This window comes from Mobula hypostoma, chromosome 13, assembly GCF_963921235.1.
Source record: "Mobula hypostoma chromosome 13, sMobHyp1.1, whole genome shotgun sequence".
Taxonomy (NCBI): domain Eukaryota; kingdom Metazoa; phylum Chordata; class Chondrichthyes; order Myliobatiformes; family Myliobatidae; genus Mobula; species Mobula hypostoma.
Genome location: NC_086109.1, coordinates 49,319,329 through 49,339,559, shown reverse-complemented (window position 1 = coordinate 49,339,559; position 20,231 = coordinate 49,319,329). Strand labels below are relative to the sequence as shown.

Sequence of the window (20,231 nt, the reverse complement as noted above, 5' to 3'; positions counted from 1 at the left end):
GTTCAGGAACAGTTATTACCTTCAACCCATCAAGTTGCTGAAAGAAGCTTGGATAACTTCACTCACCTCAACACTGAACTGATTCCACACTTTCAAGGACTCTAGCACATATGTTGTTAGTATTAAATATTTATGTACGTACTTATTCATTTCTATTACTTGTTTCTTTTTGTATTTGCACAATTTGTCAGTCTTTGTATGTAGTTTTTCATTCATTCTATTGTACTTCTTTGTTCTACTGTGAACGTTTGGAAGAAAATGAATCTCAGGGTCGTATTTAGTGACATATACATACTTTGATAATAAGATCATAAGACATAGGAGTAGAATTAGGCCACTTGGCTCATCAAGACTGTACCACCATTCCATCATGGCTGATTTACTATCCTGTCAACTCCATTCTCATGCCTTCTCCTCATAATCTTTGACGCCCTGAATGATCAAGAATGTATCAACCTCTGCCTTGAATTATGGCTGAAGGATGGTTGTAGTTGGGAGCTGAATGTCCAAGGTTACACCTTGTATCAGAGGGACAGGAAGGTAGGCAGAGGGGGTGGTGTGGCTCTGCTGGTAAAACATGGCTACAAATCAGGAGAAAGATGTGATTGTTGAATCCTTGTGGGTTGAGTTAAGAAACTGCAAGGGTAAAAGGAACCTGATGGCAGTTATATACAGGCCTCCCAACAGTAGCTGGGATGTGCACCACAGATTGCAATGGGAAGTAGAAAAGGTGTGTCAAAATGTCAGTGTTATGATAGTCGTGGGAGATTTTAACATGCAGGTTGATTGGGAAAATCAGGTTGGTACTGGATCTTGAGAGTGAGTTTGTTGAATGCCTATGAGATGGCTTTTTAAGAGCAGTTTGTCATTGAGCCTACTATGGGATCAGCTGTACTGGACTGGGTGTCATGCAATGAACTGGAGGTGATTAGGGAACTTAAGGTAAAAGAGCCCTTAGAAGCCAGTGATCACAATATGATTGAGTTCAACTTGAAATTTGATAGGGAGAAAGTAAAGTCTGACATAGCAGTATTTCAGCAGGAAATTACAGTGGTATGAGAGAGGAGTTGGCTAAATAAATTGAGAGGAGCTGTTAGCAGGGATGACAGCAGAGCAGCAATGGAGTGAGTTTCTGGGAAAATGAGGAAGGTGCAGGACAGATGTATTCCAAAAACAAAGAAATACTCAAATGGCAAAATAGTACAATTGTGGCTGACAAGGGAAGTCAAAGCCAATGTAAAAGCAAAAGAGAGGGCACACAACAAAGCACAAATTAGTGGGAAGTCAGAGGATTGGGAAGCTTTTAAAAACCTCGAGAGAGCACCTAAAAGAATCATTAGAAGGGAAAAGATAAAATATGAAAACAAGCTAGCAAACAATATCAAAGTAGATAGTAAAAGCTTTTTCAAATATGTAAAAATTAAAAGGGAGAGTGGATATAGCACCACTAGCAAATAGGCCAGAGAAATAAAAATGGGGGACAAGGAGATGTCAGATGAACTAAATGAGTATTTTGCATCAGTCTTCACTGTGGAAGACTACTGGTGTGTCAGATGTTAAAGGGTGTGAGGGAAGAAAAGTAAGTGCAGTTGCTATTATCTGAATGGTGGCCGATTAGGAAAAGGGGAGGTGCAACGAGACCTGGGTGTCATTATACACCAGTCATTGAAAGTGGGCATGCAGGTACAGCAGGCGGTGAAAAAGGCGAATGGTATGCTGGCATTTATAGCGAGAGGATTCGAGTACAGGAGCAGGGAGGTACTACTGCAGTTGTACAAGGCCTTGGTGAGACCACACCTGGAGTATTGTGTGCAGTTTTGGTCCCCTAATCTGAGGAAAGACATCTTTGCCATGGAGGGAGTACAAAGAAGGTTCACCAGATTGATTCCTGGGATGGCAGGACTTTCATATGAAGAAAGACTGGATGAACTGGGCTTGTACTCGTTGGAATTTAGAAGATTGAGGGGGGATCTGATTGAAACGTATAAGATCCTAAAGGGATTGGACAGGCTAGATGCAGGAAGATTGTTCCCGATGTTGGGGAAGTCCAGAACGAGGGGTCACAGTTTGAGGATAGACTTTTAGGACCGAGATTAGGAAAAACTTCTTCACACAGAGCGTGGTGAATCTGTGGAATTCTCTGCCACAGGAAACAGTTGAGGCCAGTTCATTGGCTATATTTAAGAGGGAGTTAGATATGGCCCTTGTGGCTACGGGCGTCAGGGGGTATGGAGGGAAGGCTGGGGCGGGGTTCTGAGTTGGATGATCAGCCATGATCATAATAAATGGTGGTGCAGGCTCAAAGGGCCGAATGGCCTACTCCTGCACCTATTTTCTATGTTTCTATGTTTCTATGCTATTACAAGGGAGAACATGCTCAAAAAGCTGAAAGACCTAATGGTATACAAGTCACCCAGACCAGATGAACTGCACCCTAGGCTTCTGAAAGAGGTGCGGTAGAGTCTGTGGAGGCATTAGCAATGATCTTTCAAAAATCATTGGACTCTGGGATGTGCCAGATGATTGGAAAATTGCAACTGTCTCTCCACTCATAAGAAAGGAGGAAGGCAGCAGAAAGTAAATTATAGACCAGTTGGCCTGATCTCAGTGGTTGGGAAGATGTTGGAGTCAATTGTTAAGGATGAGGTGATGGAGTACTTGGTGACACAGTAGAAAATAGGGCAAAGTCAGCATGGTTTCCTTACGGGAAAATCTTGCCTGACGAACCTGTTGGAATTCTTTGAGGAGATTGCAAGTAGGATAGATAAAGGGGATGCAGTGGATGTTGTATATTTGGATTCTCAGAAGGCTTTTGATAAGGTGCTACAAGTTAAGAGCACATGATATGACAGGAATGTTACTCACATGGTTAGAGCATTGGCTGGCTGTTAGGAGGCAGCGAGTGGTAATAAAAGGATCCTTGTCTGTTTGGCTGCCAGTGACTGGTGGTGTTCCACAGGGGCTGGTGTTGGGATTGCTTCCTTTTATGCTGTATATCAATGATTTGGATGATGGAATAGACGGCTTTGTTGCCAAGTTTGCATACGGTATGAAGATTGGTGGAGGGGCAGGTAGTGTTGAAGAAACAGGTAGGTTGCAGAAGGACTTGGACAGATTAGGAGAATGGGCAAGAAAGTGGCAAGTGAAATATAATGTTGGAAAATGCATGGTCATGCACCTTGGTAGTAGAAATAAATGTGCAGACTATTTTCTAAATGGGGAGAAACTCCAAAAATCTGAGATGCAAAGGGACTTGGGAGTCCTTGTGCAGAACACCCTAAAGGTTAACTTGCCGGTAGAGTCAGTGGTGAGGAAGGCAAATGCAATGTTAGCATTAATTTCAAGAGGTCTTGAATATAATATATGATGCTGAGGCTTTATAAGGCACTGGTGAGGCCTCACCTTAAGTAGCGTGAACAGTTTTGGGCTCCTCATTTAAGAAAAGATGTGCTGTCATTGGAAGGGGTTCAGAGGAGGTTCACAAAGATTCTGGAAATGAAAGGGTTATCATATGAGGAACATTTGATGGCTCTGGATCTGTACTCATTGGAATTTAGAAGGATGAGGGGGGATCTCATTGAATTCTTTCAAATGTTGAAAAGCCTCGACAGAGTAAATGTGGAAAGGATGTTTCTCATGGTGTTTGTCTAGGACAAGAGGGCACAGCCTCAGGATAGAGAGGCATCCATTTTAAAGACAGATGCAGGGAAATTTCATTAACCAGAGGGTAGTGAATTTGTGGAATTTGTTACCACACGGAGCTGTGGAGGCCAGGTCATCGGGTGCATTTGAGGCACAGACTGATGGGTTCTTGATTGGACACGGCATCAAAGGTTATGGGGAGAAGGCTGTGATCTGGGGTTGAGGAGGGGAAAAAGGATCAGCCATGGTTGAATGGTGGAGCAGACACAATGGACCAAATGGTCTAATTCTGCTCTTATGTTTTATGGTCTAAATGACTTGGCCTCCATGGCAGTCCGTAGTATGAATTCTAAAGAGCACCACCCTCTGATTAAAGGAATTCCTCTTTATTCTGTGGCTGAGACCTCTAGAAGAAACATTCTCTCCACATTCACTCTATCTAGGCCTTTCAATATTCGACAGGTTTCAATGAGATCTCCCCTTATTCTTCTAAATTCCAGTGAGTCCAGGCCCAGAGCCATCAAATGCTCCTGACATGTTAACCCTTTCATTCCTGGAATCATTCTCATGAACCTCCTCTGGATCTTCTCCAATGCTAGCACATCTTCTTTTAGATCAATTTACTTTGAACTTTGGTACTGACCGAAGGAAGTGGCTGTGGTAAAGCAGAGGGAACAGAAACAGTATGCACCTATTCCTGTACTGCTAAAAGCAATGCCATATGGAAACAAGCCCTTTTGGCTCACCGACCATGTAACACCATTTACACTGCTCACCCCATCAACCACACCATTCTCTGGACTCTACCACTTATCAACACTAGAGGCAATTTATACTGGGCAACTAACCCTATACCCCACAAGCCTTTGGAAAATAGGAGGAAACTGGAGCACCTGGCGGAAACCCACATGATGTGGTCACAAGAAGAGGATGAAAACTTTTCACAGACAATGCTGGAGATCAAAATTAAAGCAGAGTAGCTGGAGTGGTGACAATGCACTAAGAAAAATTTGACGATATCAACAATCATGTTGAAAGTTACAATGAAAATGAAGATTGAGGATGCAATCGTCGATAACAATGTATAAAGGCAGCGCATTATCTACACTAGTTATCTGTGCTGATTTTGTTCATTTACAGTCAATCAAAAGAACGCTGTGACATACTGAATTTCTTTGTTGATAATAATTAGGAACTAATACACAGTTTTATAGTACTGTATTGGTATTGGCAGTGTTCTAATTTGTTCTGTATTTCATTTAAATATATAAACTATGACTCAGTTAAACAGTAGTTTTTGACTGTTTTTAATACCCTTTTAACTATTTCCATGAAACCAGATTATTGGCACAGCCCTTATAAGTGGGCCAAAATGTACTGGTCCCAATTAATTGGAAGCCACTGTATAGGTACCTATGACGAATTAAGTTAATCCTTGATCCCCGTTACTAACAGCATAACTTTGCCCAGCCTTGACATTAGAAAAAACGCCCAGTCTTTCCTTGTTTATAGTTTTACGCATAGCCCAAGGAGAACTTACCTGCAGCACCATAGGCTGGAGCAGTTGGATATGGAGCCTGCATTCCTGGTGAGGGATAATAAGCTGGATGCATTGGATAGCTGTGAACCACCTCTCTTGGACCTAGAGAAACCTTACAATTAATACACAGAAATATAAATGTGTAGTTGTGCTGATTCGAGGAATGCAGACATCACAAAAAGTAGCATAACACCATAAGATACAGGAGCAGAATTAAGGCCATTTGGCCCAAGTCTGCGCTGCCATTTCATCATGGCTGATCCAATTTTCCTCTCAGCCCGTCTCCTGCCTTCTCCCTGTATCCCATCATGCCCTGAATCAAGAATCTATCAACCTCTGCCTTATATATACATAAAAGACTTGGCCTCCACAGATAAACCACTCTCTGGCTAAAGAAATTTCTCCTCATCTCTGTTCTAAAAGGACACCTCTCCATTCTGAAACTGTGTCCTGTGGTCTTAGACTCTCCCATCATAGGAAATATCCTCTCTGCATCCATTTTATTAGGGCCTTTCACCATTCGATAGGTTTCAATGAGGTCACCCCTCATTCTTCTGAATTCTAGTGAACACAGGCCCAGAGCCATCAAATGCTCTTCATATGACAAGCTGCTCAATTCTGGAATCATGTTCATGCACCTCCTTGTAATCCTTTCCAGTTTCAGTACATCTTTTCTAAGGGGCCCAAAACTGCTCACAATACTCCAAGTGAGGCCTCAACAGTGCTTTATAAAGTCTCAACATTACAACCTTGCTTTTATATTCCTAGTCCTCTTGAAATGAATGCTAACATTGCATTTGCCTTCCTCACCACAGACTCAACATGCAAATTAACCTTTAGGGAATCCTGCTGAAGCACCTTCAATTACTCCAAAAGACTGAGGTTTGGTAAAAATACTGAAAGGCTTTTATTCGCTGTACAATACGACCTCCACAGTGAGTGTCTGCCCCCGGACTGAGGGGGAGGGGCAAGACGAACACCTTTATACAGGACTCTGTGGGAGGAGCCACAGGGGCAGACAGCAGAGGGGTGTGTCCAGACAGGTAACCGAGTTACAACATATATACATGGTTTACCACACCTGCACAAGGACTCCCAATTCCCTTTGCACCTCAGCATTTTGTATTTCCACTCCATTTAGAAAATAGTTAACTCTTTCATTTCTTGTACCAAAGTGCATGACCATACACTTCCCGTTACTGTATTCCATCTGCCATTTCTTTGTCCATTCTCCTAATCTGTCCAAGTCTTTCCCTCTCTACATCCTGAAAACTACCTTCCTCTCCACCTATCTTCATACTGTCTGCAAACTTTGCAACAAAGCCACCAACTCCATCATTCAAATCATTGACATATAATGTAAAAAGAATCAGTCCCAACACAGACCCCTGTGGAACAATACTAGTGACCAGCAGTGAACGAGAAAAGGCTCCCTTTATTCCCATTCATTGCCTCCTGCCAATCAACCATTGCTTTATCCATACTAGAATCTTTCCTGTAATACCATGGGCTCATAGCTTGTTAAGTAGGCTCATGTGTGGCTTTTTGAAAATACAAGTACACAAAATCAACTGATTCTTCTTTGTCTATTTTGCTTGTTATTTCTACAATGAATTCCAACAGATTTGTCAGGCAAGATTTTCCCTTAAGGAAACAATGCTGACTACAGCCTTTTTTTAATCACGTGTCTCCAAGTACCCTGAGACCTCATCCTTAATAATCAACTCCAACATCTTCCCATTCACTGAGGTTAGACTAACTGGCCGATAGTTTCCTTTCTTCTGCCTCTCTCCCTTCTTGAAGAGTGGAGTGACATTTGCAATTTTCCAGTCGTCTGGAACCATTCCAGAACCTAGTGATTCTTGAAAGGTCATTAGTGATCTCTTCAGCCACCTCTTTCAGACCCGGTGAACATCATCTGGTCAAGCTGACTTGTCTACTTTTAGACTTTTCAGTTTCCCAAGAACCTTTTCTCCAGTAATGGTAACCTCACACACATCATGAGCCCTGACACCTGGACCTTCCACCGTACTTTGTCCACCATTTCATTGTCCGCCATTACTACTTCTCCAGCATCATTTTCCAGCAGTCCGATATCCACTCTTGCCTCTTTTACACCTCATGCATATCCTCTTTAATATTACTGGCTAGCTTACGTTCATAATCCATTTTTACCTTCTCAATGAATTTTTTGGTTGCTTTCTGTTGGTAGTTGAAAGCTTCCCAGTCTTCTAACTTCTTACTAATTTTTGTTCTATTACATGCTCTCTCTTTAGTTTTTATGTTGGCTTTGACTTCCCTTGCTAGCCAATGTCATCTTGCCTTTAGAATACTTCTTCCTGTTTGGGATGTATATATCCTGTGCCTTCCGAATTGCTTCCAGAAATTCCGGCCATTGCTCGCTGCTATCATCCCTGTCAGTGTTCTTTTCCAGTTAACTCTGGCCAACTCCTCTCTCAAGCCTCTGTAATTTCCTTTACTCCACTGTAATACTGGTACATCTGACTTCAGCTTCTCCTCCTCAAAATTCAGGGTAAATTTAATCATATTGCCTCCCCACAGGGTTAGAAACATAGATAACCTACAGCACAATATAGGCCCTTTGGCCCACAAAGCTGTGCCAAACATGTCCTTACCTTAGAAATTACCTAGGGTTACCCATAGCCTTCTATTTTTCTGAACTCCATGTACCGGTCCAGGAGTCTCTTAAAAGACCCTATCGGATGCGCCTCCACCACCGTCGCCGGCAGCCCACTCACCACTCTCCGCATTAAAAACTTACCAGACATCTCCTCTGTAGCTACTTCCAAGCACCTTAAAACTGTGCCCTCTTTCAAGATGGCGGTGCAGTGAAAGGTCTGCTTTGCTGAGCTCAGCACCGCAACACTGATAATTTCACATATAAACCTATCCGTTTCAACTTTTTCTTTTAAATGCCCAAGTGTCGGATTTAATAACATGAACATTGATGAGTATTTTTTTAAGCTGCTTCAACACCATGCCATCAAAAAATACTAAAAAGGTGGCCAAGATGGACTGCACAGAGCGCTCGCCCGGGGCTGAGGAGCTAGCTGCTGCTCGCTATGCTAACACACTGGACCCTGCTTTTCGTCAAGTAACTCAGGAAGTTACGGAGAACATATCCAAAATGATGGATGAGAAGCTGGGTCCACTCTCTCTAACCCTCCAGAACCACACATTGGAACTTAAAAATCTTGATCAATACAAGAACGAATGAGGTCGAGGGCCGAACCTCCGTGGTTGAGACTGTAGCTGATCAAGCCCAAATCTGCATCCAGGTGCTAGAAAAGCAAGTTCAAAGCTTGTCTGACCATATCGATGATCTTGAGAATAGAGGTAGGAGGAGGAACATACGAATCATCGTCTACCTGAAGGTACAGAAGGCAGCCAGCCAGCGAAGTTTTTTGAGGGCTGGCTGCCGAATTTCTTTGATTTGGAAACCAAGGCTGGATGCATTAAAGTGGAAACAGCTCATCGTACGCGGCTCCAAAACCGGGCCTAGATAATGCCCTCGACCTGTCCTCATGAGGTTCCCTAATTTTGGTGATAAGCAAATAGTGATGGAAGCTTCGAGGTGCCACGGGACTGATGCCCAGGCTTTAATATATGAGGGATCTAGGCTTATGTTTTTCCAGGATTTTTTGGCAGCCATTATTCGGAAGCGCAAGGAATTCGACCAGGTAAAGAAGCAGCTGAGAGAATCTGGAATCCAGTACTTTATGCTGTACCCAGCGGTGCTGAAAATCACCTACAATGGGATCACCAAGATATTTGATTCACCTGGCAAAGCTAAAACTTTTGTAGACACGTTGGGCTAAAGAATGTATATCTTGTGCAGCCCTGGTTATGGACATGATGGTCGCTTTATTTTACCTTTTCATTACTCAACGGCAAGATATTTTATAGGATGGGTAACGTATTTGTTTTGATTAATACAGTTTCATTATTTGTTTAAATTAGCGGTGCTGCTCCAGCCTGAAGGAGCTTAAACATGATGGTAACAAATCGGTGGATTGATAAATTATGTCCTGTTTTCATTTTTGACTACATTAAATACCATATTGGCAGTGGGGCAGAATATGGGGTGCTAGAAGGTTCAGATATCCCCTTTAATTGTGGGGTAAGTCCTCTTGTTCAGCACTGTTGGCACTTTGTTTTTTTTGCGTGTTTTTTTAATTCACTTATTGCTGCTCAGCTGATCTTAAGTTAGGTTTCTTCTCCTCCGGAGTCAAGTGATTGTTATAAAGGGTTATGACCAGTAATATATTAAAATTGTGCACTTGGAACATTAAGGGGAGTCATTCACCAATCAAGAGAAAGAAAATCCTACTAAGCCTGAAAAAGGAAAGGGTGGACATAGCCTTATTGCAGGAGACACATTTAAATGATATAGAACATCTAAAACTGCAACAGAGTGTATTTGATCAAGTCTATTTTTCATCTTTTAATACCAGGAGTAGGGGGGGGGTGGCCATTTTAATTAGGAAGAACCTGCCTTTTAAGTTATGAGACTGCATTAAGGATAAGTATGGGAGATTTGTGATTGTTAAGGCTTCAATATATGGAGAGGAATATGGTATTCTCAATGTTTTCTGCCCTCCAGCTCATCCTCTCAAATTCCTAATACATGCTTTTTCCAAACTTACAAGCTTTTCAATACAAAACATTATTGTAGGTGGGGATTTTAATTGTCTCATGGACTCATTGATGGACAGAGTGCCTAGTGGTCCCCCATTGCTCTCCTCACAATCCAAAAAAATCATGGGCTTATGTGGAGAACTAGGACTTGTGGATGTTTGGAGGTTGTTACGTTCCTCAGACAAAGACCACATTTTTTTCAAATCCACACAAGTGTTACACCAGAATAGACTTTTTTCTAACCCCCAAAACGCTCCTAGTTTTAGTTGTATCCTGCACAATTGGAAATATTACTATTTTTGACCATGCAGCAGTATATTAGAAGCTGAATCCTTTTATTCTAAAAGATAATAAATTTATAGACTAGTTTACTTCCGAATTCAAAACTTTCCTATCTATTAATTCCAAATCAGCTAGTAGTCCATCGATGCTCTGGGAAACCGCTAAGGCCTATGCAAGGGAGTTAATTATCTCCTACTCTGCTAGTAAGAAGCGACAAGTTGCGGAACAGCAGCGCCTAGTAGAAGCAAGGCTTGCAGCAACTGAAAAGGATTATATTAATAAGCCTTCTGCAGCCAAGTTACATAATATCACAGTCCTATGCTGTACATTAAACTCCTCACTTACACAAGCAGCCAAAAGAAAATTGACATTTGCTAAACAATGATTGTTTGAACATGGTGAAAAACCAGGTAGGTATTTGGCTTATTTAGCTAGAAAGAAAAATGCCTCTCAGACTATTGCTTCAATTAGGGATGGGACAGGAGCACTCACTAGTAATTCTAAAATGATTAATTTTGTGTTTAAGAATTTTTATTCTAAATTGTATCAATCTGAGCAATGCAATGATGGAGTCCTTTTTCAGGAATTTAGATCTCACAGGCATTTCTTTTGAACAAGAGTCCCTCTTCAATGCTCCATTATCTATACATGAGATACAGGAAGCTGTGAGACAGCTCCGAAGTGGGAAGACCCTATGAATTCTATAAAGAGTTCACCGGGTTATTATCAGAGCCTATGCTAAACATGTTCAATCATGCATTTAATTGTGGTCTCCTCCCACCATCATTGAGAGAAGCCAATATCTCCCTAATTCTTAAGAAAGGAAAGAGCCCTGAAGATTGTGCCTCCTACACACTTATTTCATTGTTAAATGTTGACTTCAAAATCTTATCTAAAACCTTAGCGTCGCGATCAGAAACTGTGTTAAATTTTATCATAAAAGAGGATCAAACGGGTTTTGTAAAAGGCCGTAGATCATCTAACAATATCAGAAGATTAACTTAATGTGATTCAGGCATGTCACCAACAAGTAGTGGACGGCTTGGTTGTTTCTTAGATGCAGGAAAGGCCCTTGATCGTGTCGAATAGCCGTACTTTTTTTTTCCACTTTAGAACGATTTGGTTTGAGCAATAATTTTATTAAGTGGGTGAAGATTTTTTATAATGACCCTTCGGCTGTGATTCTCACTAATGGTATTAGGTCGGATAATTTTAGTATTCTGAGGGGCAGCCAGCAGGGCTGCCCTTTATCACCACTACTTTTTACACTGGTGGTCGAGCCATTGGCTGAGGTTATTCAGTGAGACCGCAAAGTACCCGCTCCAGACATAGGACTAAAGTCACATAAAATTACAGTGTATGCAGATGATGTTCTAATTTTCTTATCAAACCCTGCTATATCAGTGCACCACCTTATACAATGCATCAATTCATTTAGCACCTTCTCAGGTTATAAAATCAACTTTACTAAATCAGAGGCTATGCCTCTGGGGAATCTGCAGCAGGTACCTGACACTCAGGGTGTTTTCCCCTTTAAATGGTTGTAGACAGGTTTTGTTTACTTAGGCATATTTATCACACCTACGTTTGATCAATTGTTCAAAGCTAACTTTACACAGTTATTTGACAAGATCAAACGGGATCTTGAGCGATGGAGCACTCTTCCCATTTCTTGGCTTTGCCGGATATCCTTGCTCAAAATGAACATTCTTCCTCGTCTGCTCTACCCGATACGAATGATTCCAGTCATTTTTACCCAACAAATACTTTAAAAAAAATGGCTGGTTTGTTTCTTTCATCTGGAACAAAATAAGACCCTGTATTAAGATGTCTAAGTTACAGCTTCCCAGTAGTCTAGGGGGTCTGGATTTTACGGACATCAAAAAATATCAATTAAGTTCCTTTTTATCTTATGTGGTTGACTGGGTTTGCAGGGACCCCTCCTCAATTTGGCTAGACATTGAAGCTTCACAAGCAAAATACCCTCTTAGTAATTTGCTTTTCCTCAATAAGATGAAACTAGTTAAGGAATATTGTAGCAATCCAATAATGATTAATACAGTCAGAGCTTGGAGGCCGTTGAGACAAATTGAGGGCAACGCAGCGAAAATCACTCCAATAACTGGCAGTCCAGATTTTCAGCCTGGCATAATGGATTCTGGATTTAAACTTTGGATTTCTAAGGGTAATTTCCATCTAGGAGATTTGCTTGATGAAGGAACGATGATGTCTTTTAGTCAAATAGTACAGAAATTTAACATGCCCAACAAGGATCTTTTTTGTTTCTTTCAGTTAAGAGATTATATACAGAAAAAACATCTTTGTTAACTGATTTCTATAGTTCTAACATAGAAAAGAAGGTATTTCGTTCTATTAGTACTTTTTACAGCATCCTGAAGGAATGTTCTTGTGGAGAGGTTGAGCAGCTGGGAGGAAGAGCTGGGAGTAGAAATTACAGCTGAAACATGGGAAGACATCTGTTATAATGCAAAAGAAAATTTCACTTTGTAATAGAACTAAAGCACCGCAACTCAAAATTCTGCATAGAGCCCATCTGACTCCAGATCGTCTGTCGAAATTTAAGACGGGGGTTTCTCCAATGTGTTCCAAATGTAAAGTAAATACTAGAACTTTCACCCACTGTGTTTGGACTTGTCCCAAACTTCAGAGTGATATTTTGGGTGAAATGGAAGATATTCTGAAGATTGAACTTGAACTGGACCTAGTGTCTTTCCTCTTAGGCTTTCCCAGCAGTCGTATTATTAATGCACATCAGAAAAAACATTTTAACATCTTGACTTTTTGTGCGAGGAAGAATATTTTACTTTGTTGGATATCCGATAAGGCCCCTGGACCTTTTGGTTGGCGTAAATTAATCATGGAATACATTCCTTTGGACTTTTTGACATGTATGGTACACTCAAAAACAAATAATTTTCATAAAACACGGCAACCTTTTCTGCAGTATGTTGATGTAAACCTGTCTGCTATACTAACAAGGGCTTTTGTATAGGATGTTGGGGTGATGTCTGTATTCTGATGGAAGTGTTCTGATAGCTGATATCTGTGAGGGGAAGAAATGTAAATGTAAATGTATCCGTAAATTGAAAGTTTTGTTATGCTGAGCAAAAAAAATTTTTAAAAAAGCGAAAAAAAACCTATGCCCTCTCGTACTAGCCATTTCAGCCCTGGGAAAAAGCCTCTGACTATCCACACGATCAATGGCTCTTATTATCTTGTCCACCTCTATCAGGTAACCTCTCATCCACCATCTCTCCAAGGAAAGGCCAAATTCACTCAACCTATTCTCATAAGGCATGCTCCCAAATCCAGACAACATCTTTGTAAATTTCCTCTGCACCTTTTCTGTAGTTTCCACATCCTTGCTATAGTGAGGTGACCAGAACTGAGCACCGTACTTCAAGTGGGGTCTGACCAGAGTCCTATATAGCTGCAACATTACCTCTCAGCTCCTGAACTCAATCCCACGATTGACGAAGGCCAATGCACTGTATGCTTTCTTAACCACAGAGTCAACCTGCGCAGCAGCTTTGAGTATCCTATGGACTCAGACTTCAAGATCCTTCTGATCCTCCACACTGCCAAGAGTCTTACCATTAATACTATATTCTGCCATCATATTTGACCTACCAAAATGAACCATCTCACACTTATCTGGGTTGAACTCCATCTGCCACTTCTCAGCTCAGTTTTGCAACCTATCAATGCCCCGCTGTAACCTCTGACAGCCCTCCATACTATCCACAACACCCTCAACCTTTGTGTCATCAGCAAATTTATAAACCCAACTCTCCACTTCTTCATCCAGGTCATTTATAAAAATCATGAAGAGCAGGGGTCCCAGAACAGATCCCTGAGGCACACCACTGGTGACCAACCTCCATGCAGAATATGACTCGTCTACAACCACTGTTTGCCTTCTGTGGGCAAGCCAGTTCTGGATCCACAAAGCAATGTCCCCTTGGATCCCATGCCTCCTTACTTTCTCAATAAGCCTTGCATTGCGTACCTTGTCAAATGCCTTGCTGAAATCCATATACACTACATCTCCTGCTCTACCTTCAATGTGTTTAGTCACATCCTCAAGAAATTAAATCAGGCTCGTAAGGCACGACCTGCCTTTCACAAAGCCATGTTGACTATTCCTAATCATATTATCCCTCTCCAAATGATCATAAATCCCGCCTCTCAGGATCTTCTCCATCAACTTACCAACCACTGAAGTAAGACTCGCTGGTCTTTAATTTCCTGGGCCATCTCTACTCCCTTTCTTGAATAAGGGAATAACATCCACAACCTTCCAATCCTCTGGAACCGCTCCCGTCTCCATTGATGATACAAAGATCATCGCCAGAGGTTCAGCAATCTCCTCCTTTGCCTCCCACAATAGCCTAGGGTACATCTCATCCGATCCCAGTGACTTATCCAACTTGATGCTTTCCAGAAGTTCCAGCAATCCTCTTTCTTAATATCTACATGCTCAAGCTTTTCAGTCCACTGTAAGTCATCCCTACAATCAGCAAGATCCTTTTGCGTAGTGAATACTGAAGCAAAGTACTGATTAAGTACAAACAACAGGAATTCTGCAGATGCTGGAAATTCAAGCAACATACATCAAAGTTGCTGGTGAACGCAGCAGGCCAGGCAGCATCTATAGGAAGAGGCGCAGTCGACGTTTCAGGCCGAGACCCTTCGTCAGGACAGTCCTGACGAAGGGTCTCGGCCTGAAACGTCGACTGCGCCTCTTCCTATAGATGCTGCCTGGCCTGCTGCGTTCACCAGCAACTTTGATGTATGTTACTGATTAAGTACCTCTGCTATCTCCTCTGGTTCCATACATACTTTTCTACTGTCACTCTTGATTGGTCCTATTCTCTCACGTCTTGTCCTCTTGCTCTTCACATACTTGTAGAATGCCTTGGGGTTTTTCTTAATCCTGTCTGCCAAGGTCTTCTCATGGCCCCTTCTGGCTCTCCTAATTTCTTTCTTAAGTTCCTTCCTGCTAGCCTTATAATCTTCCAGATCTCTACCATTACCTAGTTTTTTGGAACCTTTCTTAAGCTCTTTTCTTCTGACTAGATTTACAACAGCCTTTGTACATCACGGTTCCTGTACCCCACCATCCATTCCGTGTCTCACTGGAACGTACCTATGCAGAACTCCACACAAATATCCCCTGAACATTTGCCACATTTCTTCCGTACATTTCCCTGAGAACATCTGTTCCCAATTTATGCTTCCAAGTTCCTGCCTGATAGCCTCATATTTCCCCTTACTCCAATTAAACACTTTCCTAACTTGTCTGTTCCTATCCCTCGCCAATGCTATGGTAAAGGAGATAGAATTACTACAAAATGCTCTCCCTCTGAGAGATCTGACACCTGACCAGGTTCATTTCCCAATGCCAGATCAAGTACAGCCTCTCCTCTTGCAGGCATATTACGTCGAAACCTTCCTGAACACACCTAACAAACTCCACCCCATCTAAACTCCTCGCTCTAGGGACATGCCAATCAATATTTTGGAAAGTAAAATCTCCCACAACAACCCTGTTATTATTACACCTTTCCAGGATCTGTCTCCTTATCTGCTCCTTGATGTCCCTGTTACTATTGGGTGGTCTATAAAAAACACCCAGTAGAGTTATTGACCCCTTCCTGTTTCTAACTTCCACCCACAGAGACTCAGTAGACAGTCCCTCCATGACTTCCTCCTTTTCTGCAGCCGTGACACTATCTCTGATCAACAGTGCCACACCCCCACCTCTTTTGCCTCCATTCTTGTCCTTTCTGAAACATCTAAAGCCTGGCACTCGAAGTAACCATTCCTGCCCCTGAGTCATCCAAGTCTCTGTAATGGCCACAACATCATAGCTCCAAGTACTGATCCATGCTCTAAGCTCATCCACTTTGTTCATAATACGCCTTGCAGTAAAATAGACATATCTCAAACCATGGGTCTGAGCGCGTCCCTTCTCGATCACTTGCTTATCCTCCCTCTTGCACTGTCTTCAAGCTTTCTCTATTTGTGAGCCAACCGCCTCTTCCTCCGTCTCTTCAGTTTGGTTCCCACCCCCCAGCAATCCTAGTTTAAACTCTCCCCAGTAGCCTTAGCAAACCTCACCACCAGGATATTGGTCCCCCTGGGATACAAGTGTAACCCGTCCTTTTTGTACAGGTCATTCCTGCCCCAAAAGAGGTCCTAATGATCCAGAAATCTGAATCCCTGCCCCCTGCTCCAATCCCTCAGCCATGCATTTATCCTCCACCTCATTCTATTCCTGTACTCCCTGTCACGTGGTACAGGCAGTAATCCCGAGATTACTACCTTTGAGGTCCTGTTTCTCAACTTCCTTCCTAACTCCCTGTAGTCTGTTTTCAGGACCTCCTCCCTTTTTCTGCCTATGTCGTCGGTAATAATATGTACCACGACCTCTGGCTGTTCTCCTTCCCACTTCAGGATATTGTGGACGCGATTAGAATCATCCTGGACCCTGGCTCCTGGGAGCAAACTACTATCCGTGCTTCTTTCCTGCATCCAAAGAATTGTCTCTCTGACCCCCTATCTATAGATTCCCCTATCACTGCTGCCATCCTCTTCCTTTCCCTACCCTTCCGAGCCACAGGGCCAGACTCTGTGCCAGAGGCGCGGCCACTGTTGCTTCCTCCAGGTAGGCCATCCCCCCCCCCGCCCCCACGAAGAGTACTCAAACAGGATGACTTATTGTTAAGGGGTACAGCCACAGGGGTGCTCTCTAACCTCTGACTCCTGCCCCTCCATCTCTCTTTTACCTTAAGCTTTCTAATCAATTTTGGTACTTTGCACAACACCCAATCCAGAATAGCTGATCCTCTAGTGAGCTGCTCTAAAAAGCCATCCCGTAGGTGCTCTAGAAATTCCCCCTCCTGGAATCCAGCACCAACCTGATTTTCCCAATATACCTGCATATTGAAAGCCTGCATGAGTATTATAACATTGCCCTTTTGACATGCATTTTCTATCTCCCATTGTAATTTGTAGACCACATCCTTACTACTGTTTGGGGTCTGTATACAACTCCCATCAAGGTCTTTTTACCTTTGCAATTCCTTAGCTCTATCCACAATGTCATCACTTTCTAATTAATTGATTTTTTTAAAAAAACAACAGCAGTTTCCCTGTGTTGCTCTGAATTTTCAATGTCTGCAGAATCTCTTGTGTTTATAATTCAGGTCTATAGATCAGATGAGCTCATTGGCAATAACAATTAGTACTTTCTGATAGGCTCATTGACATGCGTTGGAGAAAACTGAGAGATCACATGGAGTAATGCGTGATTTATTAAAAATTCCAGTGCACAGCAGGAGACTAGCCAAAGCAGATCTACCAGAGCATAAGCAACACACATCAAAGTTGCTGGTGAACGCAGCAGGCCAGGCAGCATCTGTAGGAAGAGGTGCAGTCGACGTTTCAGGCTGAGACCCTTCGTTAGGACTTCGTTAGTCCTGATGAAGGGCCTCGGCCTGAAACGTCGACTGCACCTCTTCCTACAGATGCTGCCTTGCCTGCTGCGTTCACCAGCAACTTTGATGTGTGTTGCTTGAATTTCCAGCATCTGCAGAATTCCTGTTGTTTGCTACCAGAGCATAAATTTGGGTACAGCTTTTACATTCTCAATTGATGAGATTACCAGTAACACTGTATCTTGATGACAGAATGGTGGCTACTGGAAGACTTAATTAAGTAACAGAGCAGGTCCTGAATACAGAGTGAAATGATTATCCTCAGGTCTAACAGTAAATCCAATTTTCTATTATAACAATGGGTGCACACCTTTACAATGGGTGAAGTTCCTGAAACTCGAGTGTCATCTCTGCTGCATTCCATGCCTCTACTTTTGTCACATTAGCACAATCCACATTTGCTAATTAGGGTGAGCATTTTCAAGCTGCTGGGTGTCAACATCTCTGGGGATCTCTCCTGGGCCAAACATATCGATGCAATTACAAAAAAGGCATGACAGCAGCTATATTTCATTAGGAGTTTGAGGAGATTTGGTATGTCACCAAAGTCACTCAAATTTCTACATATGTACCGTGGAGAGCATTCTAACTGGCTACATCACTGTCTGGTATGGAGGGGCCACTGCACAGGATCAGAAAAATCTGCAGAAAATTGTAACCTCAGTCAGCTCCATCATGGCCTCCCCAATATCCAGGACACCTTCAAAAAGTGATGCCTTAAAAAGGTGGCATCCATCACTGAGGAGCCTTCAGGACATGCCCTCTTCTTATTGCTACCATTAAGGAAGTGGCACAGGAGCCTGAAGTCACACACTCAACGTTGCAGAAACAGCTTCTTCGCCTCTACCATCAAATTTCTGAATGATCGCTGGACACACGAACACTTACTCAGTATTTTTTCTTTTTTCCTTCTCGCTTTGCACTACTCATTGATTTATATATACAATATACTTCTTATTGCAATCTATAGTTTGATTACTATGTATTGCAATGTACTGCTGCAGAACAAATTTCACAAAATATGTCAGTGATTTAAAACCCATTCTGATTCTATGTACTAGTTACTAACCCTTTCTAATCTTTCCCCTAAAATAGATCTTATAGAAACATATTTTATCAAATTAAACATTTTTCATAATAAAAATAATACTTAGAAGAGCAAACATTGCAAAGCCTTTTCATTCTTTACATTCGAAGTCTGTTCTGTTTTATTACATCAATAGTGCTGCTGCCACTCCTGTGACCCCTAGGGTGGTACGCTTCTACAGTAACTTAGGGGTTTCCTCACCAACAAAACCCCTCCCTCTTCAGTAGCAGAACAACCTCCTTCCCCACCCAGCTGCACCCACCACGTACTCCTGCAGCATGGAATATGCTATTCGGCAGCATTCCTCCACGGTCTGTCAATGTGCCAGTTGACTAACAGGTTTCAGGCAGACCAAAGGGCACTGTTAATCTGCCAAAAACACCTGGTGGTATCACTGCTGCATTCCACTTCGTCTGCCGTTCCCTCTTCATGTTCAGGTGCCACCGAACTTGTTACTGCCTAAGCAAAATACATATCTCTGTTTACTAGTCCTCACTGTTCTTTCCCCTACAACAGCATGTGTTAGCTGGGACGTGTAGTGGTTAGTGCAAGGTGATTACAATTTGGGGGCTTTGGAGTTCGGAACATCATCTGTAAAGAGTTTGTGTGTTCTTCCTGTGGAAAGTGCGAGGTTTCTCCACACGCTCCGGTTTCATAGAAACATAGAAAATAGGTGCAGGAGTAGGCCATTCGGCCCTTCGAGCCTGCACCGCCATTTATTATGATCATGGCTGATCATCCAACTCAGAACCCCGCCCCAGCCTTCCCTCCATACCCCCTGACCCCTGTAGCCACAAGGGCCATATCTAACTCCCTCTTAAACATAGCCAATGAACTGGCCTCAACAGTTTCCTGTGGCAGAGAATTCCACAGATTCACCACTCTCTGTGTGAAGAAGTTTTTCCTAATCTCGGTCCTAAAAGGCTTCCCCTCTATCCTCAAACTGTGACCCCTCGTTCTGGACTTCCCCAACATCGGGAACAATCTTCCTGCACCTAGCCTGTCCAATCCCTTTAGGATCTTATATGTTTCAATCAGATCCCCCCTCAATCTTCTAAATTCCAACGAGTACAAGCCCAGTTCATCCAGTCTTTCTTCATATGAAAGTCCTGCCATCCCAGGAATCAATCTGGTGAACCTTCTTTGTACTCCCTCTATGGCAAAGATGTCTTTCCTCAGATTAGGGGACCAAAACTGCACACAATACTCCAGGTGTGGTCTCACCAAGGCCTTGTACAACTGCAGTAGTACCTCCCTGCTCCTGTACTCGAATCCTCTCGCTATAAATGCCAGCATACCATTCGCCTTTTTCACCGCCTGCTGTACCTGCATGCCCACTTTCAATGACTGGTGTATAATAACACCCAGGTCTCGTTGCATCTCCCTTTTTCCTAATCGGCCACCATTCAGATAATAATCTGTTTTCCTATTTTTGCCACCAAAGTGGATAACTTCACATTTATCCACATTAAATTGCATCTGCCATGAGTTTGCCCAC

The 20,231-nt window shown here is 42.5% G+C and overlaps 1 protein-coding gene across 1 annotated transcript in view; it reads right to left on the bottom strand.

Annotated features, from left to right (window-relative positions):
• Positions 1-20,231, bottom strand: part of shisa4 (shisa family member 4) — a 140,675-nt gene that overhangs the window by 3,679 nt on the left and 116,765 nt on the right. Inside the window, exon 5 of the mRNA XM_063065089.1 lies at positions 5,183-5,284. Within this exon, the coding sequence (XP_062921159.1) occupies positions 5,183-5,284 (102 nt within the window). The remainder of the gene's footprint in view (positions 1-5,182; positions 5,285-20,231) is intronic.